General features: G+C 36.7%; 1 protein-coding gene across 2 annotated transcripts in view; it reads right to left on the reverse strand.

The window, feature by feature from the left end:
- Positions 1 to 1770: 1770 nt before the first annotated feature.
- LOC127421893 (high affinity cationic amino acid transporter 1-like) overlaps positions 1771 to 14304 on the reverse strand; it is a 40911-nt gene continuing 28377 nt past the window's right edge. For both annotated transcript variants that reach the window (XM_051665097.1, XM_051665098.1), the window contains exons 8-12: positions 12124 to 12226; positions 11531 to 11739; positions 8613 to 8764; positions 6310 to 6418; positions 1771 to 3435 (exon numbers count right to left, since the gene is read on the reverse strand). In XM_051665097.1, coding sequence (XP_051521057.1) covers positions 3251 to 3435; positions 6310 to 6418; positions 8613 to 8764; positions 11531 to 11739; positions 12124 to 12226 — 758 coding nt within the window. In that variant the 3' untranslated portion in view covers positions 1771 to 3250. The remainder of the gene's footprint in view (positions 3436 to 6309; positions 6419 to 8612; positions 8765 to 11530; positions 11740 to 12123; positions 12227 to 14304) is intronic.

Consider the following 14304-nt stretch of genomic DNA (forward strand, 5'->3'; position numbering starts at 1 on the left):
CGACCCTCCGACCCCACCTAGACCCTCCGAGCCCTGGACTCCGCCTTGGCCTGTCGATCCCTCGACATCACCTCGGCTATACATTCCCTCAGCTCCACTGCAGTCCTTCAGACTGTTGGCTTTACCGGGGTCCCTCGTCCCTCCAGCTCCGCCTTGGTCAGTCAGTCACCTGGCTCCGCCTTGGCTCTCCGATCCTCTGGCTATGCCTCGTTCCTCCGATCCGTCAGCTCAACCGGGGACCTCCATCCCTACGGCTCCACCTTGGTCCTCAGTGACACCGGCTCCGCCTCAGTCTTCCGATCCCCCAGCTCCGCCTTGCTCCTCCGAGCCTCCAGCGCCGCCTTGGTCCTCCCTGCCTCCAGCTCCACCCTGGCCCTTCGAGTCTTCGGCTACTCTCCGGGTATCCAGTTCTCCATGGCTCCACCCCTCGAGCCTCTCATGGCTCCACCCCCCACAGGCTCCGCCCTGATCCCATGCCCCACGCCCTGCCAAGCCATGCCTCAAGACCCCCCACCCAGCTCCCTATTGAACTTTGAAAATTATGCTATGTTTTATGTGTTTTGTTCATGCGTCGGGAGCCGCCCCTTAATGGGGGGGATATGTCATGTGTATTTTGTTGATTCATGTTTTTCATGTCTTTTATTTTGAAAAGTTTAGTTCCTGTTTCATGTCATGTGTTCCCTAGTCATGTGATTCCTGTTTCCCTCCATGTTCTTGTGTCTTGTTTTCATTAGGTTATTGTCTTATCAATTCTGTCTGTTCATTGGTTTCCTTGTCATTGTTTTACCCCTTGTCCATGTAATTAAACCCTCATGTTTTCCATTATCCTTTGTCAAGTATTATGTTTGGTAACATTGTCAAGTCAAAGTTAAGTCAAGTTCATGTTTATGTTTTGTTTAGTTCATGTTTATAGTTAAGGGTTATTGGATATCACTTACGTAAATAAACTGCACTTGGGTTCATCTTCACGTCTTCATCATCGTCATTGCCAGCACAAACATTACAGATAGACAGACTGATTGATTTATAGATAGATGATAGACAGACTGATTGATTTATAGATAGATGATAGATAGTATTTCCAGGTGATGTGTTAGAAATCATACATATGCAAGCATTAGAAATATTTACATACCAATAACAATCACAAAGTATAAAATGCTCCAGTATGTTTCACTTAAGTTAGGCCTAATGCCTTATTTAACATATTACTTTTTCAGGGGTTAGTGTTACAACAGTACCCGGCTTGGGGACAGTTGTAACTTATGTGCTCCTTGTCTTCACACACTAATTGTGGAAAATAGGAAGTATGTGTTCAGGTTTTTGTCACTCGGTCTACCCTAACTTAATTGATAAAATAGGTATATTCATAATTTGCATATATGACTGACTTTTCAGAACAGGTGTTACGTGACAATTCCTCTTTCGTGAAAATGCAGTTTCCCACAAATACAAACATACAAAAAAAAAAAGTTCCTTTCTTTACAAACAAGAAAATAATTTATTGCAAGAAAACGGCAGATATTTACAGTAAATTTACATTTCCCCTAATATCTTCTGATGTGGAAAAAACCATTAGTAAATAATTTTTCAGTTACTTCAGAAAATACAGTGCAAACATGCATTGTAATGTGACACACTCAAATTTCAGCAAAATCTGTTCTTGCTTTAGCAGTTGAAAAGAAAATGCAGTTTATGGTAGATTAACTGTTCCAATCAAAATCCTTTATGCTATACATTTGTTTTCAAATTCAGATCCAAAACAAAATAAGGAAAAACTTCGATAAAATAAAATACACAAAAATAAAATACTGTACAAAAAGAATTTGCCCATCACCAGGCCTGACAAATGTAAAACTGCTAACAGAAGCAACATGCACACAGTAGTTAATCATGTAAGAAACAGGCATTGCAAAATTGGATTTATCACCCAACAGACACATTGGCTGATGAATGCCCAAATTTACCAGCCATTTTTTAATGCAAAAAAGAACTCACTATAAATGTGTGTGTGCGCACGTGTATAGCATATGTTAGGTAGTAATGGACTAATGTAATCAGATAACAAAAAATCAAGTACTTTTTAAATGTGCCTAATCAGATTACAATTACTTTTAATGGATTACATAGCGATTACATAATTTACTAATGTTTAATGAAAGGAGTGCAAATTGGTTCTTAAAACACTTTTTTTCATTAAAACACGCAATAAGTAATCCAAAAGCAGATTAGATTACAAAAAGGTGTCATCTAAAAGATTACATGACTGGTTACAATTTTAGTTGTGTCATTTCTAATCAGTACCAAATTACATTTCATAAGTAACCCATCCAATCCACCTGCATGTATGACACTGAACAAACCTTGACATATCTTAGTCCTCTTTCAATAAACCAAATTCAGACCTTTTAAAGTGGAACCAAATTTTGAATGAAAAAGATTCAAGTTCTTTTTGCATTTGTACAATACATTACTTTGAAACAAAGCAGCTGTGCATGTGTCCTTTGAAAAGCATTGGGATGCTATTAGAAATCTGAATGAACAAGTAAAAACGTCCAACTCGCCGGCTTTTCTTCATCTGTTCTTTGTCAAAAGTGCAATCTGAGGCATTAAATAGGTCGCCATCCACAGTTGCTGGAAGGTATGGCAAAATTATCCACCACTGCCCAAAAAATACCAGCATTTGACTGGTGGTGGGTGTTCATTTTTCCACCATGCACATAATGTTTTCTCCCTTGCCGGAAAGCTTTGTAACATTGTCTCATAAAAGTCTGCAAAGTGTCTACAGACTGTGACCTCATGACTGAGAGGATGAATTGACGACAAACATTGGGTAACGATGGGTTCATTGTGCAATTCGCTCAAGGCCCTTTCAAAAGTTATCAAAAAAGCATGATGGAAACATTACAAAAATATATAGATAAAAAATAAACCAATTTAACAGACAAAGAACCAATTGTTGTAATAGTGCAGTGTAATTCCCAATGTATGCTTGGAGCACATATGCTGTGTTCTTGTTTTAATCAGAAATGCTGTCCTTCACGTATTTACCCGAATAAATCTGGTAAATATAATTCATCATATCACATGTAATGCTGCTTAAAGGTGCTTTGGATCTCTAGTAACACAAAGTTCATTGGTATTTTGTAGACCAGCAATCATCTTCAAGTTTTGGTTCTAACCGGTAAATTACGTACATTGCTATACAAAGCACAAGATGACATCACTAAAAGGCCTTTCAAGTGTATTTTCAAGGATCACTGTCCTCCTCTCCAGCAGCACTAATACTGTTGCTCAAGAAAGCCTCTTTCTCCAGTGCAGGAAGTCCGTTTATCGTTATCGGTTTGAAGTTGTTGATGTTGTCTTCAGTGCTGTTTCTGGCCAAGGCTGCTTCTGTACTATGCCTGATTCCATAGGAAAAATAGATAACAAAACCTAGAAAGAAAGAAAGAAAGAAAGTAAAAAAGAAGCTAAGGGACAGCAGAAAGCTTTGCACTTGTTTTCTGTCCATAACCAAAGCAATTTCATAACAAATCTGAATATTCAACAGTGAAACAGTCAAAAGGCTCTTTTCTAAATATAAAGCATAACAAAAGGAAAATGCTGAATGAAATAGAACCAGTTAAAAGAAAAAGTGGGTGTTAAAATTTTTACTTTAAAATGGATGAGTTGTTCCTTGTTTTAAGGAATTTGAAATACGCACACCTGTGAATGCACATCAACTGAATTCTATATAAATGTAGGGAATTCTATATTAAGTAGCAGTGTTCATGGGATGATCTTTAATCTTCACATTGCTTGGCTTGGGGTGTTAATATATTATCACGAATGCCCTGTCTTGTTTATTGTCGATTGTGTATTGGCACTTTCACCCAAACAAGTGTCATTTAAGTTTCCCTTGGCTGGAGCCACTGATGCTTCTACTTCTACATGTTAAGAGTTGAGAACCCACAAGGTGGAAGCTGCTGATTTTTGCCATCAGGACTTTATTCATTAATTCATGTTTATTTTAATTATTCCAGATAAATAAAAGGTTATAAATGGTTTGTACCGTTGCCAAAGTTGCTGAGAGTTCACCAAAAAATTAAAATTCTCTCATCATTTACTCACCCTCATGCCATTCCAAATGTGTATAACTTTCTTTCTTATAATGGACACAAACGAAGATTTTTAGAAGAATATCTCAGATCTGTAGGCCCAAACAATGCAAGTGAATGGTGACAAGAACTTTGAAGGTCCAAAACACATATAAATGCTAAATAGAAGTAATCAATAAGACTCCAGTGGTTAAATCCATGTCTTCAAAAGTGATATGATAGATGTGGGTGAGAAACAGATCAGTATTTAAGTTCATTTTTACTATAAATCACCACTTTCACATTCTTCTTTTGTTTTTGGCTATTCACATTCTTTGTGTATATCGCCAACTACTAGGCAGGAGGAGAATTTATAGTAGAAAAGGACTTAAATATTTATCTGTTTCTCACACACCTATCATATCACTTCTGAAGATATGGATTTAACCACTGGAGACTTATGGATAACTTTTATCCTGCCTTTATGTGCTTTTTGGACCTTGAAAATTCTAGCCACCATTCACTTGCATTGTATGGACCTACAGAGCAGAGATATTCCTCTACAAATCTTTGTTTCTGTTCAGCAGAAGAAAGAAAGTCATACACATCTGGGATGGCATGATGGTGAGTAAATGATGAGAGAATTTTCATTTTTGGGTGAACTATCCTTTTAAACTCGCAAATATATACACTCACTAAACACTTTATTAGGTACACCTGTACATCTACTTATTCATACGATAATCTAATCAGCCAATTGTGTGGCAGCAATGCAATGCATCAAATCATGCAGATATGGGTCAGGACCTTCAGTTAATGTTCACATCAACCATCAGAATGTGGAAAAACGTGATCTCAATGCTTTGGACCATGGCATGATTGTTGGTTCCAGACGGGCTGATTTGAGTATTTCTCTAACTGCTGATCTCCTGGGATTTTCACGTACAAAAGTCTCTTGAGTTTACTCAGAATGGTGCCAAAAACAAAAAACATCCAGTGAGCGGCAGTTCTGCGGACGGAAATGCCTTGTTGATGTGAGAGGTCAACAGAGAATGGCCAGACTGGTTCGAGCTGACATAAAGGCTATGGTAATTCAGATAACCACTCTGTACAATTGTAGTGAGCAGAATAGCATCTCAGAATGCACAACATGTCGATCCTGGAGGCGGATAAGCTACAACAACAGAAGACTATATGGGGCACTTTATTAGGACCATAGTGTAGATTGTCAAGTGGCAATTCCAGCATTACGGACATGAATTTTGCAGTAAAAACTTGAACTTTAACGTCATATAAAGTACTCACTGCCAGTATATCGAACAATTTGTATGTAGAGTATAATCATAAACCCCTGCAGGTAGAGTTCAGTCATCAGAGAGTTTTCAGTCTAGACAAGTTTTTCTCTTTTAGATCGGGAAATAAACTTGCATTACAGACATGACAAAAATGGACATGAGTACTGGGAGACCACACACTGTAAAAACTCTGAATTGTAATGCACAAACCAGAAATAATAATGGAGAATGGAGAAGGGTTGGCACTCCTAAGCACATGTAATGTTTAATTTTTATCAATTGTCGTTTTCACATAAAAACAGTGTTACGGATGTGACAGTTGTGAAAGCAGCAATGAGGTGAAAACCATCCAAAACACTTGGAAAGCTGCAGACTTTGACTTCTGAGACATCGATGTGATATCCATCAAGGCAGCCTTATGGACTAAATTATGAATGAAATCGCGATATGGCCTTGCACGATTACTAAACCGTACAAAGCTGAGTTTTAATATTTGCATACTGCATTGACCGCTTCAGTCAGAAGCGCGAGCAAGCGGCACCCTCTTAACGGGTGTGTACAGCACACACTGATCAGCGGAGCAATATGAGATGATCCAACGTTTATCATTTTACAATTTAAATTGCAAAGCTTGTCAAAATGATTGCTGGGCTGCAGTCTTTGCTTGGTACATTTTCCTGATTTTTTTGTCCTTTGCCGATCACATGCCTGAATATAGTTATTCTAACAGTAGGCTGTTTACAGTTGCAAAGTAACTTATCCACATTTTATTATGTTTTCAAATGCGGCTCATGCATTTAGAATGTAGATTTTAAACTATTCGTTTTATAATAATAAATGTACCTATTAATTGAACATTGTTGTCTTATTTCATGCCACTCAAGGCCATGCATTACAGTAATTTTACCAAGGTCTCTGAAAAAATATTAGTGACTTACCAATGGCCATCCAAATGGCGAAACGCATCCAGGTGCCTGAATCCAACTGCATCATCAGATACACATTAATAAACATACTGAGGACAGGGAGGAACGGCAGCAAGGGAACCTGGGAATTACACATATGTCAGCCTGTCTTTATAAAAGAGCTACAGAAGGCGAGCATAAAACTTTCTGGGGAGAATTCACTAAACAGTTTCAGTGCAAACAACCCTGAGCATTATTCATCACTAACCATTTTTTATGTATTTAAGTATTTGTTATTCATTAACCACCTGCAATCAATGCTGAAATAGTGTTACACCATGAGAATTTACAAAATAGCTTAAACTTTCCTTTATTTAAATTAGGCCCATCATAGGTAAGCTTTATTCACAAAGCTATGTGGTATATGCCTGCCGCAATTAATGTCGCATAGGGCTGGGCGATATGTAAAAAATATTTTATCGATAATTGCCTTAAAAAATATCACGATATACGATTATATCATCAACCACCCTGCCGAGGGTCAGTGAATTTTTTTGCATTATTGATTTGGCTTTAAAAAATGTATTCATTTATTGAAACACATAAACAATAGACATTTCTTAATTCAAATTGAACTTTAAATTAAGCGAAAAAAGCTATTAAATTAACGAAGTGATCAAAAAAATCATATTTAACCACCTCCCCAAATACAAACATTTACCGTCTCCAACGGCCCCATTTGCCATCACGCAAGCATCCATCAATGACAACAGGTGGAAAATTACTACCAGCCTAACTAAAGACAATAATAATCAAAATAAATAAGCCTAATAAATTCCCTTGTGTTCCCAAATGTGTGTTCTTATCGAATTTGTGTTTTAGTAATACAGTTAATGCTGCCTAAAGAAAAGAAAATAAAACTCAATTTTAGGTTCAAGGTGAACGTGTCTTGTATTACTTTATGATTTAATCACTTTAGTCTTTGTTTCTTTAATACAAAGATATATATATATATATATATATATATATATATATATATATATATATATATATTATATATATATATATATTACTGAACCTGCAGAGTTGCATTCACAATGCATGCTAACCACGTGAAAATAAAGCGAACTAAACTCACAGCACCTCCTGAGATGATCGGAGATCATTTGCAGCATTCTCTTAAACAACATTATTCTTGCAAACAGTGAAAACTCTTTAAAAAACAAAACAACAAAAAAAAAAAAGCCTTTATCGATTTGTTTCTTACACAAACCTATCGATTTGCTTCAGAAGACATTCATTGATCGACTGAAGTCATGTGGATTACATTTATGCTGCCTAAATATGCCTTTTGGACAGTCAAATAGCCAGCAGCCTCACGGCACCCATTCACTTGCATTGTATGGACATACAGAGCTGAAATGTGCTTATAAAAATCCTCATTTTGGTTCTACTGAAGAAGGAAAGACATACACATCTGGGATGGATTAAATTTGAGTCAATCATGAGAGAATTATAATTTCTGGGTGAACTATTTTTATTGGTGCCGAGTTACTTATTGGAACTATGGGTTATCGGCAAAAATCTATGCCGATAGTTGCCTATATATACACGTATATATATATTTTTTCCCTCCGTGTTTCTCAATCTTTCATCATTGACAATATTCATCCATATTGTTATCCTCACTTCAGTGCATATTTTGATTAGATAATCAAGTATTTAAATTGAAGCAAGGGCATGCAACGGAAAATGCGACTAGGCCTATATTGAAACGTGCCTTATCAGCACATCATTGTGTCTCCAACTTCATATCTTGCAAATAACAATAAACCTTATTCCTCATTAAACGTTATCTGGTAAAGTATATATATACAAAACCCTTAATCTAGTGAAAATATAGGCTATAAAAAGCTTAATTTGGCTAATACTTAAATTTATTACGTGGCTCTCTGGAATACTCAATTCTCATTGGTCAACTTTAGTTATCATATTGGCAAAATCCACTATCGGTCGACCTCTATTTTAAACAGTCTATTTAGGTGTCTAGATCACAAAGGTGGAGTGATGCTGAACAGTCCCAGCAAAGCATGCCAGAGCGCGATGGTCTGCTCTATCCGCCACAATTTAGCAATCAGAAACAGCTACAAATATGTGAATTGCGACTAACAAACTGCATTCAGCACACATTTTGTAGGTGGTTTTGCACTGTTGCCTAATTTGAATAATTCCTTCAGTAAATCCAGTGCTAAAACACAAAGCCAGTGAATGCAAATAAACAGCACTTTCAGCGGGTGCAGTTCAATTTCTGTGTGTGCAAAGAGGTTTGTATTTACCTTAAAGGACAGTTTGGCCTTGCTCTCAGGCTGCCTCCCTATTAACATGGTGATTATGAAACAAACCACAGCCAGAGCTCCAAGAACAACCAGAGCCCAGACCTGAAATCCACCCTGTACTGCCACAACACAGAACACACACACCAGCACACCTGCAGCAAGAGAGAGAGGGAAAACATGACTCATACTGCAATGAAATGTCAATCAATGTGTATGTATCATATATGAGACTTAAAGTGTGATGTAGACTGTTAATATGCATGTATTTCTGCTAGTAATATCAATAGATATAATTCTTAAAGATATACAGTATATAGTATATCCTATATACACATATATATATATATATACAGTTGTACTCAAAAGTTTGCATACCCTGGCAGAAATTGTGGAATTTTGGCATTGATTTTTGAAAATATGACTGATCATGTAAAAAATCATGTCTTTTATTTAAGGATAGTGATCATATGAAGCCATTTATTATCACATAGTTGTTTGGCTCCTCAGGAAAAAGACGGTGTGGTTGTTTCAAGGAGCACAATACGACGATACTTGAACAAAAATTAGCTACATGGTCGAGCTGCCAAAAAGAAGCCATTGCCACAAAAAATCCCAGTTAAAATATGCCCGACAACACCTTGACACGCCTCACAGCTTCTGGCACACTGTAATTTGGAGTGACGAGACCAAAATAGAGCTTTATGGTCACAACCATAAGCGCTATGTTTGGAGAGGGGTCAACAAGTATTGTGCTCCTTGAAACAACCACACCGTCTTTTTCCAGAGCAGCCTGTATTTCTCCTGAGGTTACCTGTGGGTTTTTCTTTGTATCCCGAACAATTCTTCTGGCAGTTGTGGCTGAAATCTTTCTTGGTCTACCTGACCTTGGCTTGGTATCAAGGGATCCCCGAATTTTCCACTTCTTAATAAGTGACTGAAAAGTACTGACTGGCATTTTCAAGGCTTTGGATATCTTTTTATATCCTTTTCCATCTTTATAAAAGTTCCATTACCTTGTTACGCAGGTCTTTTGACAGTTATTTTCTGCTCCCCATGGCTCAGTATCTAGCCTGCTCAGTGCATCCACGTGAGAGCTAACAAACTCATTGACTATTTACACACAGACACTAATTGCAATTTAAAAAGCCACAGGTGTGGGAAATTAACCTTTAATTGCCATTTAAACCCGTGTGTGTCACCTTGTGTGTCTGTAACAAGACCAAACATTCAAGGGTATGTAAACTTTTGATCAGGGCCATTTGGGTGGTTTCTGTTACCATTATGATTTAAAAAGGAGCCAAACAACTATGTGATAATAAATGGCTTCATATGATCACTATCCTTAAATAAAAGACAATTTTTATGCATGATCAGTCATATTTTCAAAATCAATGCCAAAATTTCACAATTTCTGCCAGGGTATGCAAACTTTTGAGCACAACTGTATATTATATATATATATATATATATATATATATATATATATATATATATTTATTAGGTGTTACTCCTGATACCAAAATTTTGTCTTTGGTACGATACCAGCCCTAGTACCTCGGTATCGATACTATAATAAACAAATAAAAAGCCTCAGAATTTTGATGAAACTACACAGAAACTGACTTGATTAAAAGAACTGCATAAAGTCTCACAGATACAAATTATGCGTTTTCCGTTTTATTTTTTCTGAATTCCATGTTAAATGTTTTAATTAAATGTTATGATCAAATGGTGTTTAATAAAATTGATACATAAAGCTTTAATCAAATAAAATATAATTTTTTTTTTTTTCACAAAACATTTGCAATTTGTTTTTTATTTTTTGGTAAAATAAAATGCTGCAAAACAGAGGTTCATTGTATTAATGAAAACATTAATGAAAAAAAAATCTGATTACTGTGGCACAATGCTGTTTTGACAGCATGTTGTGACTGATTACCTGAGTCACAACATGCTGATAATACACTTGCGTTTGTGATATTGCTTACAGATTTTTGAATATAATTTTTTTTTTTTACAGTAGTTATATTTTTCTGTCTTCAATTTCACGCATCCAGTTGAATAGAGCTTTCATTTTAGTGGGACTTTTGTTGTGACAGACCTTTGAGTTCTTCCTGTTTTTGATGGGTTAATTACATCAAGCTTCCCATTAATGCTGGGATAATCCCCTCGACTCTCTAACTGAAATCTCCAAGCTGCACCGGAGTTCATTTAAGTCTTAACAGCCGTTTATACTCTAAACACACTGCATGAAAATTAAGCACCAGCAGTGTGTGTTGCTTTTGTGTGTGTGCGTATGTGAGGAAGCAGATGACAGAGTGGAGCAGCATCTCTTCTTCATTCTGTAGTGTGCAGTGCATGTGACTGTAGATTATTTAATTAAAATCACATCTATTTGCTGTTTAATGATCACACTTGGCCATATCCAGAGGTTTTTTATTTTATTTTCAAATTGTTATTGATTTCATTGCAAAACTGTCACATATCATATAATTTTGCTAATGACAGCATACTGTAATATGGCACCGAAATTAGCAACAAGATGATATCGTACCGTTTTAATTTTTTGGTATCGCAATACTTCGTTAGTACCGGTAAACCGCGCAACCCTAATATATATATATATATATATATATATATATATATATATATATATACACACATACACACACACAAACAGTATTTATACAGTATTCTCGAGGGAAATCGTTGTGTGTGTGTGTGTGTGTGTGTGTGTGTGATCTGTCTAGTAGTGCTGGGGAGGAGGAGGGTTTCAGAGAGAAATCTCTGGTACTTCAAATTATAAAACTGGATAAACATATTTTACCGACAAAAACATTTTTAACTACTCTAATTAGTCACTTTAGCAGCCCTAAGTTCTGTGTTTATTTGAAAATGTGTATCTGTGTGTGTCTGACCTAATATGCTAGTGCAGATGTTGACAGTAAAGCCAGAGAGACGGGACGGCTCCGTGTTTTTGGGGAAGAGGAGGTTGCTGAGAGTGCAGAGGTCTTGAGATCCAGGCAGGAAGCCATTACTGCTCTCATTAATGGATTCAGCCTCTGTGTCTTCCTGACAACTGGCTATCTGATACTCCACATTCACACTGGGCTGCTCCGGTTGATACCTGACATACAGAGAGAACGAGTAAAAAGACTGAAACCAATCTACACTGTGATATGAATGAATTTGAAGAGTTGTATGCCATTTTTTAAATCTAGATTTGCATTTCCCCAAGATATATAAATACCAATCAGAATTCAGTATGCAAATATTAGAATGACATGAGAAGCTAGATTTTGAATGCAGAAAAGAAAATAGGAGATTTTGCAACTTTATTCAAACATTTTCTAAACCAGTGTTGGGGTGTAGTTAAAGTAACGATGCTACTAACTTTTTCAGTGCAGTGCTCAAGATGACAGTTTGACGCTTTCATTTACTGCTAAATATTCTTGAAATAACAAAACATTTCAATAAGTCTTGAAAAACCTTCTAAAGTGGTACCACGTACCTCAAGACGAGGACGCAGGCTGCAACTAGTGTGTATGCCAACAGAGTGCCGATGGACATGAGGTCAACCAGATCTTTCAGATCAAACAAGAAAGCCATCACCGCTGTTGAGGGAAAACAAGTGTTATTGCAGAAGAATGACTAAGCAATGTTGTATTACAATATTTCAGCATGTGCAATTTAAGACAATATCATAAAGCATATTAATATCCAAGAATAAGTCAGTAAAAATGGAACATAATCTGTGATGTACGGTGAGATTCCAGTAAATAGTACAGTTTAAGCATGTAAACTCACACCCAAGGAGCAGTTGTGGTCTTTATTTAGCAACTTGCTAACAACTTATGTTCTCTAACATACTGAAAAAAGTTGTGTTGGATAAATTTGTACACCAATCAGCCACAACATTAAAACCACCCGCCTAATATTGTGTAGGTCCCCCTCATGCTGCCAAAACAGCCCATCTAGCACAAACAATCATGCCACGGTCCAAATCACTGAGATCACATTTTTGCCCATTCTGATAGTTGATGTGAACATTAACTGAAGATTCTAACCCGTATCTGCATGACTTTATGCACTGCACTGCTGCCACACGATTGGCTGATTAGATAATTGCATGGATGATTGTTGGAGCCAGACGGGCTAGTTTGAGTATTTCTGGAACTGCTGATCTCCTGAGATTTTCACGCACAACAGTCTCTAGAATTTACTCAGAATGTTGGCAAAAACAAAAAACATCCAGTGAGCGGCAGTTCTGTGGACAGAAATGCCTGGTTTATGAGAGAGAGGTCAACAGAGAATGGCCAGACTGGTTCAAACTGACAAAGTCTACGGTAACTCAGATAACCGCTCTGTACAACTGTGATGAGAAGATTATCATCTCAGAATGCCATTCCGAGATGCGGGTTGGTGCTGTTTTGGCAGCATGAGGGGGACCTACACAATATTAGGCAGGTGGTTTTAATGTTGTGGTGGATCGATGCAAATGTAAAATGTAGCTGCATCGAAAATACATTTCAAGGGTAGTGGAATGTTTTAGAATAACTTAGAATAAGAATACTTAGGGACATTGCAGCGAGCAAATTGCAATAACAGCAAAAGTTATTGCATTATAAAAGCTAGACGTAGCTCAACAAATGGAACATAATGTAGGTATCTCAAAGGAAGCACATTTTTTAAAAGTTTAAGTTATTTTACCTTGACACAGCATTTAAAAATTTGTGTACTGATCTATTTATGCTTTATGCTGTTTATGACTTTACCCCAATAAAGAGAAGCCATTTAAAGGAAAAGTTCACCCCAAAAATGAAAATTCTCTCATCATTTACTCACCCTCATGCCATCCCTGATGCTTATGACTTTCTTTCTTCTGCTGAACACAAAGATTTTTAGAAGAATATCTCAAATCTGTAGGTCCATACAATGCAAGTGAATGGTGCCCAAAACATTGAAGGTCCAAAAAAAGCACATAAAGGCAGCATAAAAGTAATCCACATGACTCCAGTGGTTAAATCCATATCTTCAAAAGCAATATGATAGGTGTGGGTGAAAAACAGATCAATATTTAAGTCTTTTTTTACGATAAATCTCCATTTTCACTTCTTTTGTTTTTGGCGATTCGCATTCTTTGTACACATTGCTACCTACTGGGCAAGGAGGAAAATTTATAGTAAAAAAAAAAAAGACTTTTATTGATCTGTTTCTCACCCACACCTATCATATCACTTCTGAAGACATATATTAAACCACTGGAGTCATATGGATTACTTTTTGCACCCTTTGTGCTTTTTGAAACTTCAAGGTTCTGGCCACCATTTACTTGCATTTTATGGACCTACAGAGCTGAAAAATTCTTATAAAAATCTTCTTTTGTGTTCAGCAAAAGAATGTTATACACATCTGGGATGGCATGAGGGTGAGTTAATGATGAGAGAATTTTTTATTTTTTGGTGAACTATCACTTTAAGGCATGTACACGATTGTGCTTGTAAACATGTTCAGTGTTTCAGATTTACATACATAGTTGCACAGAAGTGCATTTTAGCTGCAGTTGCATTTTAGTTGCAGTACAACTGAAATTAAGGTGCAAGAATATCTGAATCAGAATGAGCTTACACACACAAGGAATTTGTCATGGTGACAGAAGCTTCCAGTGCAAAGAGAATACGAAAAATATACA

This window comes from Myxocyprinus asiaticus, chromosome 31 (assembly GCF_019703515.2).
Source record: "Myxocyprinus asiaticus isolate MX2 ecotype Aquarium Trade chromosome 31, UBuf_Myxa_2, whole genome shotgun sequence".
Taxonomy (NCBI): Eukaryota; Metazoa; Chordata; class Actinopteri; order Cypriniformes; family Catostomidae; genus Myxocyprinus; species Myxocyprinus asiaticus.